Source organism: Ranitomeya variabilis, chromosome 6 (assembly GCF_051348905.1).
Source record: "Ranitomeya variabilis isolate aRanVar5 chromosome 6, aRanVar5.hap1, whole genome shotgun sequence".
In the NCBI taxonomy this organism is placed as follows: domain Eukaryota; kingdom Metazoa; phylum Chordata; class Amphibia; order Anura; family Dendrobatidae; genus Ranitomeya; species Ranitomeya variabilis.
The window spans coordinates 509182432-509202288 of record NC_135237.1 but is presented as its reverse complement, the minus strand read 5'-3'; the positions used below and the strand labels follow the sequence as shown (position 1 = coordinate 509202288).

The 19857-nt window shown below is 44.0% G+C and overlaps 1 protein-coding gene across 2 annotated transcripts in view; it reads left to right on the top strand.

Annotated features, from left to right (window-relative positions):
- Positions 1-19857, top strand: part of MATN2 (matrilin 2) — a 192502-nt gene that overhangs the window by 163303 nt on the left and 9342 nt on the right. For both annotated transcript variants that reach the window (XM_077270918.1, XM_077270919.1), the window contains exons 14-16: positions 2552-2593; positions 16917-17003; positions 19549-19638. In XM_077270918.1, the coding sequence (XP_077127033.1) occupies positions 2552-2593; positions 16917-17003; positions 19549-19638 (219 nt within the window). The remainder of the gene's footprint in view (positions 1-2551; positions 2594-16916; positions 17004-19548; positions 19639-19857) is intronic.

Here is a 19857-nt window from a genome sequence, read left to right as displayed (position 1 = left end):
TGGCTTTTCACACACACACACACACACACACACACACACACACACACACACACACACACACACACACACACACACACACACATTATTCCTGCTGTCTGCAGCTACCACTAGGGGGAGCTCACCGCATATGGAATCACACAGCAGATATGGAACTCAGTGGGTTCTAAAAAGCTCTGTTCAATGAGCTCCCCCTAGTGGTGACTACAAGAAAACACTAAAGGGTTATTTCCAACTTCATAAATGGGTATAGTTCTTGTATAAAAAAAAAAGAAGTAATTATTCAATTTACTCCTTATTAATTTTTTAAGATGTTCTTAAAGCTTTACTATTATTTACTGCTCATTGTCTTGGAGACAGACCACCTCTGCTAAATAAGGAGCGCATGTGCAGTGCTTACAAGATATTTTTTATTGTGCTTGTAAGCACTGGCTAGGTTTGCTGAAACACCCTGGTACCTCCCAGTCCTGGCCTGCTTAAAGGGGTGGTCCGAAGTCAAGCTAAATTTCATTCTAAATCTCTATCTGTGCAGTGCCATTAGCTAAACTGTTTTCTAATATACTTGTATTAAAAATTCCTTACCGTTCCCCAGCTACACTGTCTAACTTCTGTTTTGTTTTTTACTATTTCCATTTTGATGACACTTTATTTGCATGCTGGGATACTGAACCAAAGCTTCATTGAGGGCAGAGTCAGCAGTCAGTGTCGCAGCCCCTCTCCCTCCCTGAAACAAATCTTCATCAGTGACACTCATTTTAGGGGCTGTGTTCATCCCTACTGTGTTCCTCCATGCGATCTCTGCACGATGCAATCTGCACAGTGACAGCGCCTGCTCTGTTGTCAACTCAGATCAGTAATAATCAGCCAGCAATAGAGCGATGTCAGAATCCCCAGCATGCAGGAGACCAGTTACGTAGCGGGGCGGCGCTCGTCTCCTACATGCTGGGTATCGAGACTCCGCTCTGTTGCCGGCTGATTATTTTTGATCTGAGCCAACAACAGAGTGGACGCTGTCACTGTGCAGATTGCACTGAACACAGCTCGAAGGGAGAATTACAGCAGGAACGAGCACAGCCCCTGTAATGAGCGACATTGATTAAGCTTTGTTTTAGGCCGGTTTCACACGTCAGTGGCTCCGGTACGTGTGGTGACAGTTTCCTCACCTACCGGAGACACTGACCCACGTAGACACATTAAAATGAATGGGTTTGTGCACATGTCAGCGTGTTTTCACGGACCGTGTGTCTGTGTGCAAAACACGGAGACATGTCAGTGTTCGTGGGAGCGCATGGATCACACGGACCCATTAAAGTCAATGGGTGCGTTTAAACACGTACTGCACACGGATGCCGTCCGTGTGCTTTTTTTAAAGTCATAGGGTTAACCACATGAGCACACTGACACGGATAACTCCGGTACCGGAAATATCTGGACGTGTGAGACTGGCCTTAGGGAGCAGGCAGGAGCTGTGACAGTAAATGCAGCCTCTGCCCCCTGATGAAGCGCTGACTATCACTTCTCAAACGAAGCATCATCACACAGGAAATAGGACAAAATATAGAATAGCTGTTAGATGGTGTAGCTAGGGAACGATAGGGAATTTTTAATACAAGTATATTAGAAAATAGCTTTGATTATGGACCTAAATAGATAGGGGTGAAATTTAGTTTGACTTCAGACCACTCCTTTTGGAACAATGCTTAAAAGCTAGACAACAGTGATAGTCAGTCAATGAGCTAAACAGAAAACTGTTAATGTTTCAAGAAGGGCAACAAAATGTAATAATCAGTAGATTTCATAAGTACTTGTATACTATCCAACAATACCAATAGATGAAGATGGAAATAACCCTTTATGACCATGGAAGCAGAGGAATCGGCTTATTTCAGAGCCAGTAAGTTACGCCCTATCCATAAGGTAAGGGGGATAACTTACTGATCACCAATGATCCGGGGTACAGGGTTCTGGAACCTAGAAGCGTTTCTTGAATGGAGTGAAAGTACAAATGCTCTGATATCCGCTCCATTCAATGTCTATGAGGCTGCCAGTGAAAGATGAGTGCATTCTCAGCAACACTGGAGGTCCCTGTGGTCAGATCCCCAGCGATCGGTAACATATCCTCTACGCATAGGATAATTAGAGGATAATCCTTTATACCAGGACCTACTTCCATTCCCAGGATTGTCACAGGGGGATCTGAGACAATACAGACACATAGTGATGACTGCTCTGCTCAGTATGACACTTGTTATGCTCCAGAGTTGTCTTTTTCAGTGTCTGTATTGGGGATACACTTGAGATCAGTAATCCTACACTGAGATGGTAGCACTCACATTACAACACATAAACCCTTCCAACAAGCTACGCAAATATTTTCACTTTTTATTTCCATTCATTTCAATGGGCACCAAAGTCTCCAACAAAATTATAAGGTCTTATGTTTTTTTAAGAATTTCTTTAATAACTGATATAACAACATGTAGCATATGGAAATTTTTAGGTATTAAAAATAATGAAAAAAATCATCTTTGGTTTGTTTTTTTGTTTTTTTAAGGTTGGAGCAATTGGAAAACCACTATTGACTTCTCCAACCAAGGTGAGAACCGGAGAATGGTTTATTGTACTTATTACAATTGCAGAGTTACACTGGCGGCGGAGTGGATGCCTGCTAAACTACCAAATGTGGGGGTTGTAATGTAGTATTGAGGTTTGTGGTACGTCAGAACAGATCAAGCCCGCTGAAAATTGTCGGAGAGGGATCCCCTGAACTGCGCCAATAATTTTTTTAAATCAAAAATGTACTTTCACCTAGAGGCGGATCTAGATTTTAGTAGTCATCATGTGACCACTTATATGCAATTTGCATACTCAGTCACGTGCCAATCAGCTGTTTTTCCTAATTCTCTCAATGTTCAGTGATACTCCATTACCTGCTTCATTAAGAGAGGAAGAAAAGCAAGTTGTCACGAGACCGTAAGTGTGAAAATTCCAGATGAGTGGTCATGTGACGTCTACCAGAAAGCAGAGCAGAATCCTGACAATGAGTATATTACATGGTGCAGTGCATAATATTATAATTAAAAAGTTGTCCAGGTTTGTTATGAAAGTCTGCAGTCACTTTATGTGGCGATTGGCATACTTTCCAATTAGATGTGCTGAACCTCAATTAATACAAGTGAATGGAGTGAGGCAGCCCACTTCTAGTGGGCACATGACCACATACTCGTGGTTACATGATTTCCTGCTCTCAGAGAATCCTGACAGTGTGAAGTGCATGCGCCATAAGGATTCACAAGTCTGCAGTCACATATAGAGACTGCAGAGTTTCATCACAAACTTGGACAACCCAATTAATGCTCCTAGCATAAATACAAATGTAGTAACCCTTAACTTGTCAGACAGCACAACACTTAATTAACATGGCCATTACAAGTTATGGATTGTTACATGTATACAGGATCAGAACCAATAACAGTGCAGAAGTACCATCAGTACATGAACCACAATCAGTACAGAGATACAACACCAGAACCAAAATCAGTACATGAATACATCACCAGAAAAACACCTCTCGCACAAATTAAGAGACTACCATATCAAAACCCTGTCATTGGCAGCCCAATCTCCAGACATCTGGAATATAATCAAGAGGGATGATGGATAGTCACAAGTCATCAAACAACGAAGAACTGCTTAAACTTTTGCGCCAGAAGCATTGTGAAAGACTGGTGGGAAGCATGCCAAGACATGAAAGCTGTGATTAAAAATCATGGTTATTCCACAAAATATTGATTTCTGAACTCTTCCTGAGGTAAAACATTAGTATTGTTGCTTCTAAATGATTATGAACTTGTTTTCTTTGCATTATCTGAGGTCTGAAAGCACTGGGTTTTTTTTTTTAACCATTTCTCATTTTCAGAAAAAAAATACAAAATTTATTTCTTGGAACTTCGGAGACATGTTGTCAGAAGTTTATAGAATGAAAGAACAATTTACATTTTACTCAAAAATATACCAATAAAGAGAAAAATCAGACAAACTGAACATTTTGCAGTGGTCTCTTAATTTTTTGCCAGAGCTGCATAATCAGTACATAAATACTGTATCCAGCTTAGTACAGCTATCAATTGTATGTCATGTCAGCCCAATATACGATTGTATCGCATGAACCTACAATTCCCATTATGTACTTAACAATGGTAAGGAGATGCTGGAAGCTGTTGTTATCAGTCATCATCAGACCGCGGACCATATGGAAACCACAGTACTGATGAGGCGTAGGCAGTATCACAAATTCACGCTTACAGCCTTAGGCCAGGGTCACACTAGAGAGAAATACGGACGGACATATTGCACTTGGACCAATGTTTCTCTATGGGGCAGCTCCCATCAGCCGTATATTTCTCGGCCGTATTTTACGGGCTGAGAAAATCGCAGCATGCTGCGATTGTCAGCGTATTCCTCCAAAAATACGCCAATGCAAGTCTATGGGGGTGAGAAAAATACGGATTACACACGGACCACACGTGTGACCTGCGAGAAATATGCAGCGGTGTTCTATAGAAAAGCCGGTAATTCAGCGCGGTGTACAGTAAAATCACACTGACAGGTTAAAATAGAATAGATAAAATAAAAGTCTACACATAGAATAGGTATACATATATATATATATGTCATTGACACACACACACATATATATATATATATATATATATATATATATATATATATATATATATATATACACTCACTGGCCACTTTATTAGGTACACCTGTCCAACTTCTTGTTAACACTTAATTTCTAATCAGCCAATCACATGGCGGCAACTCAGTGCATTTAGGCATGTAGACATGGTCAAGACAATCTCCTGCAGTTCAAACCGAGCATCAGTATGGGGAAGAAAGGTGATTTGAGTGCCTTTGAACGTGGCATGGTTGTTGGTGCGAGAAGGGCTGGTCTGAGTATTTCAGAAACTGCTGATCTACTGGGATTTTCACGCACAACCATCTCTAGGGTTTACAGAGAATGGTCCGAAAAAGAAAAAAAATCCAGTGAGCGGCAGTTCTGTGGGCGGAAATGCCTTGTTGATGCCAGAGGTCAGAGGAGAATGGGCAGACTGGTTCGAGCTGATAGAAAGGCAACAGTGACTCAAATCGCCACCCGTTACAACCAAGGTAGGCCTAAGAGCATCTCTGAACGCACAGTGCGTCGAACTTTGAGGCAGATGGGCTACAGCAGCAGAAGACCACACCGGGTACCACTCCTTTCAGCTAAGAACAGGAAACTGAGGCTACAATTTGTACAAGCTCATCGAAATTGGACAGTAGAAGATTGGAAAAACGTTGCTTGGTCTGATGAGTCTCGATTTCTGCTGCGACATTCGGATGGTAGGGTCAGAATTTGGCGTAAACAACATGAAAGCATGGATCCATCCTGCCTTGTATGGAGCATCTTTGGGATGTGCAGCCGACAAATCTGCGGCAACTGTGTGATGCCATCATGTCAATATGGACCAAAATCTCTGAGGAATGCTTCCAGCACCTTGTTGAATCTATGCCACGAAGAATTGAGGCAGTTCTGAAGGCAAAAGGGGGTCCAACCCGTTACTAGCATGGTGTACCTAATAAAGTGGCCGGTGAGTGTATATATATATATATATTTATATAATACAGAGCTAGATAGCAGAAAGGCCTGTAATTCAGTGTGGTGTAGAGTAAAATCACACTGACAGGTTAGAAAAGAATAGATAGAATAAATGTCTACATACACTGTGTTCCAAATTATTATGCAGAAAGAGTTTAGGAGTGATAAGGTTAGAATTGTTTTGTTTGTCATTTAAACTCATTGATGGTGATGTGTGTCAGGGCTCTTTGTATCACTGAAAGCAGCTGCAGATACCTGTGCACATTAGTTTGGCAGGTGTGTCCAAATAAAGGCAAGACTACTTAAGAAGGCTGTTCCACATTATTAAGCAGCCTACATTTTTGGCCAAAATGGGAAAGAAAAAGGATGTGTCGGCTGCTGAGAAGCAACAAATTGTGGAGTATTTAGGTCAAGGCATGACTACAATCAACATTGCCAAGACACTTAATCGTGATCATCGCGCAATCAAGAAGTATGTAGCTGATTCCCAGCACACACGTCTGCGTGCTGATAAGGAAAAATTGAGGGCTCTTTCCAACAGGCAATTGTGTAAGTTTAAAAGAGCATCTGCAAAAACGCCTTGTCATAGCAGCAGACGAGTTTTTGAAGCTGCTGGTGCCTCCAACGTCCCCAGAACAACAAGATGCAGGTCCTTCAGAGGTGCGTAAGCCATCTTGTTGACCACCTCTATCCACTGCACACAAGCAGAAATGGCTCCAGTGGGCCAAACGATACATGAAGACTGACTTCCAAACTGTTTTGTTCACCGATGAGTGCCGTGCAACGCTCGATGGTCCAGATGGATGGAGTGGAGGATGGCTGGTTGATGGACACCCCATGAAAACACGGCTAAGGCGCCAACAAGGAGGAGGTGGAGTAATGTTTTGGGCTGGAATCATGGGGAGAGAGATTGTCGGCCCCTTTATGATCCCTGAAGGGGTAAAGATGAACTCCATAATCTATGTTGAGTTTCTAAAACAAAACTTCCTGTCATGGTTCAAGAGGAAGAACCGTGCTTTCCGCAGCAAGATCATTTTCATGCATGATAATGCACCGTCTCATACTGCAAAAAACACATCTGCATCTCTGGCTGCTATGGGCATAAAAGAGGAGAAACTTATGGTGTGGCCACCATCTTCCCCTGACCTCAACCCCATTGAGAACCTCTAGAGCATCATCAAAAGGAGTGTCTATGATGGCGGGAGGCAGTTCACATCTAAGCAACAGCTCTGGGAGGGTATTCTGTCCACATGCAAAACAATTGAAGCAGAAACCATCCAAAAACTGACAAATTCAATGAACGAGAGTGTTCAGAAGCTTCTTTCGAACAAGGGGTCCTATGTGCAAATGTAACATCACCTAGAATAAAGTTTTCACTTGAAAACTGTTTGATTTCATTTTGTAATAAGCTGATAATGCTTATAACTTCACAATTGACCATTTTTTTGTTCAAAAATAAAAAAAAAGGTTGAAAACTCTGCTGTGCATAATAATTTGGAACATGCATTTTGAGTGTTTATTTTTTTTTTAAAAGATACTGTTTTCATAGGCATTTTGTTCCAAAACATTGCAATTATACTAGAATAGTAGATGACTGGAAAATAACAATGACTGCAATTCAGATAGGTAATTTAGAGAAAATATGAGGAAATATTATTTGCATAATAATTTGGAACACAGTGTGTATATGTGTATATATATATATATATATATATATATATATATATATATATATATATATACAGTATATATACTATGTCATTGACATACACATATATATATTTATATTTAATACAGAGCTAGATAGCATAAAAGCCGGTAATTCAATTGTCGGCTTTTGCTAAATCCTTACCGAACCCGACAGGATATGAGACATGGTCTACATACAGTAAACCATTTCATATCCGTTAGATTTTTACATATTCCTCACTAATAATGTTAGAAATGTTTGTGTGTAAAATTTGGGAGCTCTAGGTGTTACATTTTAGGGTTAATTCACGGAAAAAAACTGGCGTGGGCTCCCACGCAATTTTCTCCGCCAGAGAGGGAAAGTCAGTGACTGAGGGCAGATATTATTAGCCTAGAGAGGGACCATGGTTATAGGACCCCAAACGAAGTAAGGAAGGCGTTCCAGCTCCATAAAATTCAAATGCTTTATTTCTCCATTAAAAATTGGTGTAGTACAAACAGTCCTTGCCTTAGCGCAAAAGTCCAAGTACAGAGTACATGCGACGCGTTTCGATCGTACCCGATCTTAGTCAATGCATTTTATAGGAACCCCCCCCCCCCCCTGGCTAAAAACATCTGCCCCCAGCCACCCCAGAAAAGGCACATCTGTAAGATGCACCTATTCCGGCACTTAGCCTCTCTCTTCCCACTGTCCTATGGCATTGGCATATGGGATAATAAGGGGTTAATGTCACCTTGCTATTGTAAGGTGACATTAAGCCTGGTTAATAATGGAGAGGTGTCAATAAGACACCTATCCATTATTAATCCAATAGTAGGAAAAGGTTAAAAATACACACACACACATTAAGAATAAAGTATTTTATTGAAAGAAAGAAACACACAGGTTTTTAATATGTTTATTGTACGCTCAATCTGTCATGTCGGACGCTGTTCAGACCAGGTCGTCCAACAGACAGCGGTAATTCCGCTTTTGACCACTATTTGCTGTTTGGCGTCTGCTAGATTTTATCTAGCTGTTCCAGGGTTAATTTACCTAATCCTCGGATTGGAAGCTGGGCCATTCCCATTGCCTTTAAATAGTTCTCCTGTTCATTGGGCATCGCCGATTATAGCTTCTGTCTTGTGCGTTGTTATCTCGGTCTGGAGTGGAGAGCTGGTTGTTGGAGAATCGTTGCTGGTGGTGTATTTTCCTCTGTCTTATTTACTCCTTCCTATATTTGTATTTATTTTGCCCTGCACATTTATAGTGTATTCCTGAGTGACTGCGGCGTGGTTTCCTTATATTTTCCTTTATCCTTGTCTGTGCTAACTGTGGGTATTGGAATATTACCTCTTCACTGGGTGGAGGGCGGAGGTATGAGCCTAGGGTTAAAACAGGAGACAGGGTGAGGTTCGAGGCCTGGACATGCATACCATCAGTGTAAACTCCAGGTAGAGGGTCAGTCAGGATTTCCCTAGTCTGAGGGAAACTGCAGGGGCCCGGGTTATTAGCTCTCGTTCACCTAGTCTCCCCGTGACATTATAATCGGCCCAACAAAAAAAAAAAAAAGGGGTTTCTTTTTTTTGTGTTTTGTCATGGATCCCATGACTTCCATAACCCGCCAGTTGAGGGCGCTGTCCCTACAGGTCACTGAGTTGAGGGGGGCAGTGCAGCAACAGGGACTAGCAGTATCTAATGTGCAGGCTGGAACGACAGGAAGAGTTGCTGAGCCTAAATTTCCTTTGCCTGAAAGATTTACTGGGGAACGCAGTAAATTTGTTTCTTTTCGTGAAGCTTGCAAACTATATTTCCGCATGCGCCCGATCTCCTCGGGTAATGAGGCTCAGCGTGTGGGCCTGGTGTTGTCATTGTTAAGCGGGGATCCCCAAGCATGGGCGTTTTCTTTGCCATCTGATTCTGTTGCATTTGACTCTGTGGAGAGTTTTTTTTCCTCTCTTGGGAAAATCTACGATGAACCTGACAGAATGGCTCTAGCAGAATCTAAGACACGCACTATTCGCCAGGGGGAGCGAGTGGCAGAGGATACACAATGGAATGATCCAGCATTGCGGAGTCAGTTTATACATGGGATTTCTGGAAGGGTTAAAAAAGCCCTTCTGATGTACGAGACTCCAGCTTCTCTAGATTCCGCCATGAGTCTGCTTGTTCGCATAGATCGCCGTTTGCGTCAGGGGGAGCATGAGACACCGCCTATGGGAGAGGGTTTAGGTTCACGTGAGGTTGCTGCAGGTGAGCCCACGGAGCCTATGCAAATCGCATGGGTGTCACATGTCAAGCGTCAAGCCCCTGAGCTCAGGAAGCAGGGAGCCTGTTTTTACTGTGGTAAAACTGGTCATTTTATTAACATCTGTCCTCTGCTGTCTAAGAAAAACGCAACGGCGGAAAACTTCTAAGCTCAGAGGGTGTGGAGGAGACCAATCTGAGCTTATGTATATCCTCCATGGTGGTTTCTCAATGCATGCTCCCTGCTAAGGTTTTTATTGCTGGCAGTGAGCTGCCAACTACTGTTTTTGTGGATAGTGGTTCAGCCACAAATCTCATTGATGAGGAGTTTGCGCGCACAGCAGGTTTTAGGATTGAAAAACTGTCTCATCCTATCCACGTGGTCACCATCAATGCTGCTCCTCTCTCTCAGGGGGAGGCACATCAGGCCATCATCCTCGCCGGTGGCAGCAGGGTTCTTCTTCGTGAAGAAGAAAGATGGCGGATTACGCCCGTGTTTGGATTTCAGGGAGTTGAACCAGATTACGGTTCGTGATCCATACCTTATGCCACTGATACCAGATTTGTTCAACCAGGTGGCAGGTGCTAAGTGGTTTACCAAGCTTGACCTCAGGGGGGCGTACAACCTCATAAGAGTCCGTCAAGGTGATGAGTGGAAGACGGCTTTTAATACCCCTGAGGGTCATTTTGAAAATTTGGTGATGCCGTTTTGGTTGACTAACGCACCTGTAGTGTTCCAACATTTCATCAATGATGTGTTCTCGCATGTTTTGGGGAAATTCGTTATCGTGTACCTAGATGACATTCTTATATATTCTTGCGACCGTGATGCTCATTTAAATCATGTCAGGCAGGTGTTACAGCTTCTCAGAGAGAATAAGCTGTATGCTAAACTTGAGAAATGTGTATTTTCTGTTCAAGAGTTGCCTTTCTTGGGTTATATTGTGTCTGCGTCTGGGTTTAAAATGGACGCCGCTAAGGTGCAGGCGGTGCTGCATTGGGAACGTCCTGATAACCTGAAAGCACTTCAGCGGTTCCTTGGGTTTTCTAACTACTATAGGAAATTTATCAAGGATTTCTCCATCATTGCTAAACCGCTAACTGACATGACTAAAAAGGGTACCAATTTCTCTGTTTGGCCTGAGGCTGCTGTGCGCGCATTTGAATTTCTTAAGAACAGTTTTGTTTCAGCCCCCATTCTTGTGCAGCCAGATGTATCTAAACCCTTTGTTGTGGAAGTCGATGCGTCTGAGGTTGGTGTGGGGGCGGTACTATCTCAAGGCTCATCTTTGAGTGGTTTGCGTCCGTGCGCCTATTTCTCCAAGAAACTGTCGTCCGCCGAACGTAATTACGATATCGGCAACAGGGAGTTGTTGGCAATTAAGTTGGCTTTTGAGGAATGGCGACACTTCTTGGAGGGGTCGGTACATCAGGTAACTGTTATTACCGATCATAAGAATCTGCTGTATTTGGAGTCAGCCAAGCATCTGTCCCCCAGGAAGGCTCGCTGGGCATTGTTTTTCACGCTGTTCAATTTTGTGGTCACTTACAGACCGGGGTCTAAAAACACTAAGGCGGATGCTCTGTCCAGGTGTTTTCCGGGGGGAGAACCTCGGGAGGATCCAGTACCCATCCTCCAAAAGGGTGTTGTGGTTTCGGCTCTCACTACCGAGATTGAGGCTGAGATTGCCGAGGCTCAGGAGGAGGTACCATCTGAGCTTCCCGTCAACAAATCTTTTGTACCGCTTCATCTCCGCCTAAAGGTTTTGGCGGAGCATCATGATGCTGTCTGTTATGGTTTCCAATGGCAAGGAAACATCAGAAGCATAGAATAAACGGACAAGCTCTCGGGTGATGGAAACTAGAGCTGACCGCGATGCTAAACCTACACACCACACTAGAAGTAGCCAGGGGGCATTCCTGCGTTGTCTCTAGATGCCGCGCGCCAGCCGGAGAACTAACTACCCCTGGTAGAAGAAAACACAGTCCTGGCTTGCCTCCAGAGAATGTCCCCACAGGAGATAGCAGCCCCCCACATATAATAACGGTGAGAGCAGATGAAAAGACACACGTAGTATGAAAGCAGATTTAGCACAGAGAGGCCCGCTAACTAAATAGCAGAAAGATACAACAGAGGACTTCGCGGTCAGCTGCAAAACCCTTCAAAACACCATCCTGAAATTACCTTAACTCATGTGACAACTCATGACACCGGAGTGGTAATTTCAGCCCAACAAGAGCTTCCAGCTGCAGAGATTCACATAAGTGCAAACTGGACAAAACATACAAAAATAGACTTAAGGACTAAAGTGTCCAACTTAGCTGAGCAGAAAACTGGGAGCAGGAACATGCAACAGAATCACTCTGGATACATTGATGGCCAGCATTAGAATGACTGAGGAGCAAGGTTAAATAGGATACTCCCACATCCTGATAGGAACAGGTGAACTGAGAAGGCAAAGCTTGCAGGACACCAGTACCACAAGAGACCACCGGGGGAGCCCACGAACCGAATCACAACAGTACCCCCCCCTTAAGGAGGGGGCACCGAACCCTCACAAGAACCACCAGGGCGATCTGGATGAGCCCTATGAAAGGCACGGACCAAATCAGAAGCATGAACATCAGAAGCTGTAACCCAAGAATTATCCTCTTGACCGTAGCCCTTCCATTTCACCAGATATTGAAGTCTCCGTCTGGAAACACGGGAGTCCAAGATTTTCTCCACCACGTACTCCAATTCACCCTCAACCAGCACAGGAGCAGGAGGCTCAACAGAAGGCACAAGTGGTACCTCATACCTCCGCAATAATGACCGATGGAAGACATTATGGATAGCAAAGGATGCTGGGAGGTCCAAACAAAAAGACACAGGGTTAAGAATTTCCAAAATCTTATAAGGACCGATGAACCGAGGCTTAAACTTAGGAGAAGAGACCCTCATAGGGACAAAACGGGAGGACAACCACACCAAGTCCCCAACACGAAGACGAGGACCAACACGACGATGGCGATTAGCAAAACGTTGAGTCCTCTCCTGGGACAACTCCAAATTGTCCACCACCTGCCCCCAAATACGATGCAACCTATCCACCATGGTATCCACTCCAGGACAATCCGAAGACTCCACCTGACCAGATGAAAAACGAGGATGGAACCCTGAATTGCAAAAGAAAGGGGAGACCAAAGTGGCAGAACTGGCCCGATTATTAAGGGCAAACTCAGCCAACGGCAAAAAGGAGACCCAGTCATCCTGATCAGCAGACACGAAACACCTCAAATAAGTCTCCAAGGTCTGATTAGTACGTTCCGTCTGGCCATTTGTCTGGGGATGAAATGCAGACGAAAAAGACAAATCAATGCCCATCCTGGCACAAAACGCCCGCCAAAATCTGGACACAAACTGGGATCCCCTGTCGGAAACGATATTCTCCGGAATACCATGCAGCCGAACCACATTCTGAAAAAACAGGGGCACCAACTCAGATGAGGAAGGCAGCTTGGGCAAGGGCACCAAATGAACCATCTTAGAAAAGCGGTCACACACCACCCAAATGACGGACATCTTCTGAGAAACAGGGAGATCAGAAATAAAATCCATAGAGATGTGTGTCCAAGGCCTCTTAGGAACAGGCAAGGGCAACAACAACCCACTAGCCCGAGAACAACAAGGCTTGGCCCGAGCACAAACATCGCAAGACTGCACAAAAGTACGCACGTCCCGAGACAGGGAAGGCCACCAGAAGGACCTAGCCACCAAATCTCTGGTACCAAAAATTCCCGGATGACTTGCCAACGCAGAAGAATGAACCTCCGAGATGACTCTATTGGTCCACTCATCCGGCACAAACAATCTACCAGGCGGACAACGATCAGGCCGATCCGCCTGAAACTCTTGTAAAGCACGTCGCAGGTCTGGGAAGACAGCAGACACTATCACCCCATCCTTAAGTATACCCGTAGGTTTAGAATCACCAGGGGAATCAGGTTCAAAACTCCTAGAAAGGGCATCCGCCTTCACATTCTTAGTACCTGGCAGATACGAAACCACAAAATTAAACCGGGAGAAAAACAACGACCAGCGCGCCTGTCTAGGATTCAGACGTCTGGCCGACTCAAGATAAATCAAATTTTTGTGATCAGTCAAGACCACCACCTGATGTTTAGCACCCTCAAGCCAATGACGCCACTCCTCAAATGCCCACTTCATCGCCAAAAGCTCCCGATTACCGACGTCATAATTTCGCTCGGCGGGCGAAAATTTTCGAGAAAAGAACGCACAAGGTCTCATCACTGAACAATCTGAACTTTTCTGCGACAAAATCGCCCCCGCTCCGATCTCGGAAGCATCAACTTCCACCTGAAAAGGAAGAGAAACATCAGGCTGGCACAACACCGGAGCAGAAGAAAAACGGCGCTTAAGCTCCCGAAAGGCCTCCACAGCAGCAGGAGACCAATCTGCAACATCAGCACCCTTTTTAGTCAAATCAGTCAAAGGCCTGACAACGCTAGAAAAAACAGTTATGAATCGACGATAAAAGTTAGCAAAGCCCAAAAATTTCTGAAGGCCCTTAAGAGAAGTCGGTTGCGTCCAGTCACAAATAGCCCGAACCTTCACAGGATCCATCTCAATAGAAGAGGGGGAAAAAATGTACCCCAAAAAAGAAATCTTCTGAACCCCAAAAACACACTTTGAACCTTTAACAAACAGAGAATTGGTCCGCAAAACCTGAAAAACCCTCCTAACTTGTTGAACATGAGATTCCCAGTCATCCGAAAAAATCAAGATATCGTCCAAATACACAATCATAAATTTATCCAGATATTCACGGACCACGAACCGAATCACAACAGCTGTCCTGGCTGGCCACCCAGGGGTTAGAGGTACCTTGGAGTTGGTGTCACGTCGGTTTTGGTGGCCCAAGATCCGACAGGACGTGGTCTCATACGTGTCAGCTTGTACCACGTGCGCTAGGGCTAAGACGCTTCGCTCCCGTCCTGTTGGCACACTACTTCCTCTTGAGGTACCTAGTAAACCTTGGACGGAAATCTCCATGGATTTCATCACTGATTTGCCCTCATCAGCTGTGAACACGGTCATCTTAGTGATTGTTGATCGGTTTTCTAAAATGTCGCACTTTGTGTCTTTGCCTTCGTTGCCTAACGCTAAGACTCTGGCTCAGGTATTTGTGCAGGAGGTGGTCAGACTTCATGGGGTCCGTCTGACATCGTGTCTGATAGGGGGTCTCAGTTTGTGGCAAAATTTTGGAGAGCATTTTGCTCACGGCTGGGGATCAAGTTATCTCATTCTTCGGCGTTTCATCCTCAGTCAAATAGTCAGACTGAGCGTATGAACCAAAATTTGGAACAGTACTTACGCTGCTTTGTCTCTGATAACCAGGAGGAGTGGTCTACCTTTCTTCCTTTGGCTGAGTTTGCTATCAATAATCACCGCCAAGAGTCGTCTGGGGAGTCTCCGTTTTTTTGTGTTTACGGGCTACATCCTCAATTTTGTACCTTCAGAGGGGCTCTTCCGGCGTTCCGGAGGAGCACCAGTTAGGAACACAATTGTCATCAGTCTGGAGGAGAGTTAAACAGCGCCTGTTGAGTGTTGGTGCTAGGTACAAACGTGTGGCTGACAGTAGGCGTGTGCCAGGTCCGGACCTGAGTGTGGATGACTGGGTGTGGTTATCCACAAAAAACATAAGACTCAAAATACCGTCCCTTAAATTGGGTCCACGGTTTATTGGTCCATTTAGGGTCGCCGCCGTCATTAACCCAGTAGCGTACCGATTGGAGCTCCCTAAGGTGTATAAGATACACAACGTGTTCCACAGGTCTCTTCTAAAGAAGGTGGTGGGTTCTGTGGACGCGGCGCCTATGCCACCTCCAGTCATGGTGGATGGTAATTTGGAGTTTGAAGTCTCCAAGGTGGTTGACTCTCGTGTAGTGCGTCACACTTTACAGTACTTGGTACACTGGCATGGTTATGGGCCTGAGGAGAGGTCCTGGGTACCAGCCTCGGACATTTGTGCGGATCGGCTGGTCAGGTTTTTTCATCGTCGCCATCCAGACAAGCCGGGTCCTATAAGCCGTGAGGGCCCTGGGGTCCCTCGTAGAAGGCGGGGTACTGTCATGTCGGACGCTGTTCAGACCAGGTCGTCCAACAGACAGCGGTAATTCCGCTTTTGACCACTATTTGCTCTTTGGCGTCTGCTAGATTTTATCTAGCTGTTCTGGGGTTAATTTACCTAATCCTCGGATTGGAAGCTGGGCCATTCCCATTGCCTTTAAATAGTTCTCCTGATCATTGGGCGTCGCCGATTATAGCTTCTGTCTTGTGCGTTGTTATCTCGGTCTGGAGTGGAGAGCTGGTTGTTGGAGATTCGTTGCTGGTGGTGTATTTTCCTCTGTCTCATTTACTCCTTCCTATATTTGTATTTATTCTGCCCTGCACATTTATAGTGTATTCCTGAGTGACTGCGGCGTGGTGTATATTTTCCTTTATCCTTGTCTGTGCTAACTGTGGGTATTGGAATATTACCTCTTCACTGGGTGGAGGGCGGAAGTATCAGCCTAGGGTTAAAACAGGAGACAGGGTGAGGTTCGAGGCCTGGACATGCACACCATCAGTGTAAACTCCAGGTAGAGGGTCAGTCAGGATTTCCCTAGTCTGAGGGAAACTGCAGGGGCCCGGGTTATTAGCTCTCGCTCACCTAGTCTCCCCGTGACACAATCCAACTGAAGACCCTCGTTCTCCTGGAAAAAATGCAAAATAAAAAAGCAACAATATCCCATACCTGTCCGCCGTACAGTCATGTCCCACGCAGTAATCCATCTCAAGGGGTTAAATTCATTTACAACCAGGAGCACTGCTAATGCGGCCGCTCCCGAGTGTAAAAGACTGGGGAATTAATGAAATTCAGGGGGCGGAGCTTCGGTGACTAGGGTTGATGTCACCGAAGCTGCGCCCCCTGGCGGCATGAACTCATATGAACTGTAGCTTGGGAAAATATTCAGAAACTTTTTGTAAACTGTGGATTACACAGTCAAGATTTATCGAAATGGTTCATGATTTTGCTACATTTTAAGATTATCTAAGCTTATTCAACCTATTACCTATTAGTTTTGCTTACTTAGTGCAATAAATTTGCTCCAAAATTTCGGTGCATGGTGTTGAATATTAGGTGATGCCCAGTTCCTTCCCTGTTCCAAGAAGCCACCACTACTGGTTGCGCGAACTTCAAAAAGGTTTTAAAACACATGTGGTGCAAGGCACGTCATACATTTTGGGGGGCAAATTGCACCTGAATTCTGGTGCTTTTTACATAGTAAATCTTGCCCCTTCGTGTCTTTCAGAATTTTCCTCCGAACTAAAAGGAGAGAGCAGTGAAATCACCGTATCCTGTTCAATGTCTGCCATCAAATTCATGACTCAAGCAGAAGGTGAGATTTTAATTATATTACTTAAGGGTTTGCATCACAAAGACAACCCCATTTATAAACGGAAGGTGACCCCATGATAGCGATTATCTACTATCACCCAGGACGCTCCCACCATAGATGGAGCTTATGGCGAATATTATTTTTAACAGTCTCTTTGGAAAATCACAAATGCAATGGGCAATAAAAGATTGCTAATACTTTTTACACCTCATGTATACAGCCATATTACACATCGGTATTATGCTGTCCCCTAATGTAGCATTGGTTGTAGGTTAGAGGCATCATCCAGCATCTGTATGTGGTAGCCCTTACATATATACAGTACAGGTCCTTCTCAAAAAATTAGCATATAGTGTTAAATTTCATTATTTACCATAATGTAATGATTACAATTAAACTTTCATATACTATAGATTCATTATCCACCAACTGAAATTTGTCAGGTCTTTTATTGTTTTAATACTGATGATTTTGGCATACAACTCCTGATAACCCAAAAAACCTGTCTCAATAAATTAGCATATCAAGAAAAGGTTCTCTAAATGACCTATTACCCTAATCTTCTGAATCAACTAATTAACTCTAAACACATGCAAAAGATACCTGAGGCTTTTAAAAACTCCCTGCCTGGTTCATTACTCAAAACCCCCATCATGGGTAAGACTAGCGACCTGACAGATGTCAAGAAGGCCATCATTGACACCCTCAAGCAAGAGGGTAAGACCCAGAAAGAAATTTCTCAACAAATAGGCTGTTCCCAGAGTGCTGTATCAAGGCACCTCAATGGTAAGTCTGTTGGAAGGAAACAATGTGGCAGAAAACGCTGTACAACGAGAAGAGGTGACCGGAACTTGAGGAAGCAGTGGACTGAGTCTGGTGTGGAAACATCCAGAGCCACCGTGCACAGGCGTGTGCAGGAAATGGGCTACAGGTGCCGCATTCCCCAGGTAAAGCCACTTTTGAACCATAAACAGCGGCAGAAGCGCCTGACCTGGGCTACAGAGAAGCAGCACTGGACTGTTGCTAAGTGGTCCCAAGTACTTTTTTCTGATGAAAGCAAATTTTGCATGTCATTCGGAAATCAAGGTGCCAGAGTCTGGAGGAAGACTGGGGAGAAGGAAATGCCAAAATGCCTGAAGTCCAGTGTCAAGTACCCACAGTCAGTGATGGTGTGGGGTGCCATGTCAGCTGCTGGTGTTGGTCCACTGTGTTTCATCAAGGGCAGGGTCAATGCAGCTAGCTATCAGGAGATTTTGGAGCACTTCATGCTTCCATCGGCTGAAATGCTTTATGGAGATGAAGATTTCATTTTTCAGCACGACCTGGCACCTGCTCACAGTGCCAAAACCACTGGTAAATGGTTTACTGACCATGGTATTACTGTGCTCAATTGGCCTGCCAACTCTCCTGACCTGAACCCCATAGAGAATCTGTGGGATATTGTGAAGAGAAAGTTGAGAGACGCAAGACCCAACACTCTGGATGAGCTTAAGGCCGCTATTGAAGCATCCTGGGCCTCCATAACATCTCAGCAGTGTCACAGGCTGATTGCCTCCATGCCACGCCGCATTGAAGCAGTCATTTCTGCCAAAGGATTCCCGACCAAGTATTGAGTGCATAACTGAACATTATTATTTGATGGTTTTTTTGTTTGGTATTAAAAAACACTTTTATTTGATTGGTCGGGTGAAATATGCTAATTTATTGAGACAGGTTTTTTGGGTTATCAGGAGTTGTATGCCAAAATCATCAGTATTAAAACAATAAAAGACCTGACAAATTTCAGTTGGTGGATAATGAATCTATAGTATATGAAAGTTTAATTGTAATCATTACATTATGGTAAAAAATGAAATTTAACACTATATGCTAATTTTTTGAGAAGGACCTGTATATTGTAGGGATTCATTTGCTCTGGTAGGCATTTGGCCTTAGGTAGCGTTCACACAGGCAATGCAGCTTTGGTCCAAACATGTGCAGTTTTTATTCATTTCTGCAGGTTGCACAGCACCAAAACAACAAAATCATAAACCTAAATCCCCAGTCTTGTCCAGGCGCCAACTAAGCAGTATAGACCCCGACTAATGAAAGGGGGTGTTCTAATTAATAGCAATTAGTGCGGTCATTCATTCTGTGAAGGAACAGGTCTCAATTATGTCCCTTATTTAAAGGAGGAGGACGGTAACTGTTGTACCTGCTGGTTTTAGCCCTTGCTCAGTGAGTAAAATAGGTCGTTCCAGACATTGTACCGAAGGAGAAAGAAGTTGATCGGAGAAGGGAAAACAAGTGCAGGAAATAATTGGCTTCTCAGCTAAAAAGACTACCAATGCTTTAAAGTGGCAAACAAAACTTTGATTTTATCAAAACTGCAGAAAGCAGCCCAGAAAGTGACACATCGCTATGATCAGGGTTTCTGCCCTTACTTTATGCTATTTGCAGATTAGGTATCAAAAACCTAGAGACAAATTCTGTTTAAGATATGTTACCATTAGTGAACGTCAGCTTTGGTTCTAATTTATCATCTTTATTGTATTTTTCATATTAGAAAAAGCCGATGAGGAGCGATGCCAGTGTAAGAACATTATGGAGTTTCAATACAATTCAAACGAAGAAGTCCAAAAACTAACCGAGCAGTATATCCTTTACAGTTCCGCCATGTTTGTCCTTTTTTTGTATTGTCGGCCTTTTTGAATAAGTGATAGATATGTCCCTTTTTGATACAATGGATCTATCATGCCTCCTATCCTCCCATATCTGAGCTATCACAGGAGGGAGGAAATTCTGAACTTCGCCAGCCAGTTTTCACTGTGATTTAATGCAATATTTTCAAGTAATCTGTTTAACTGCTGTTAGG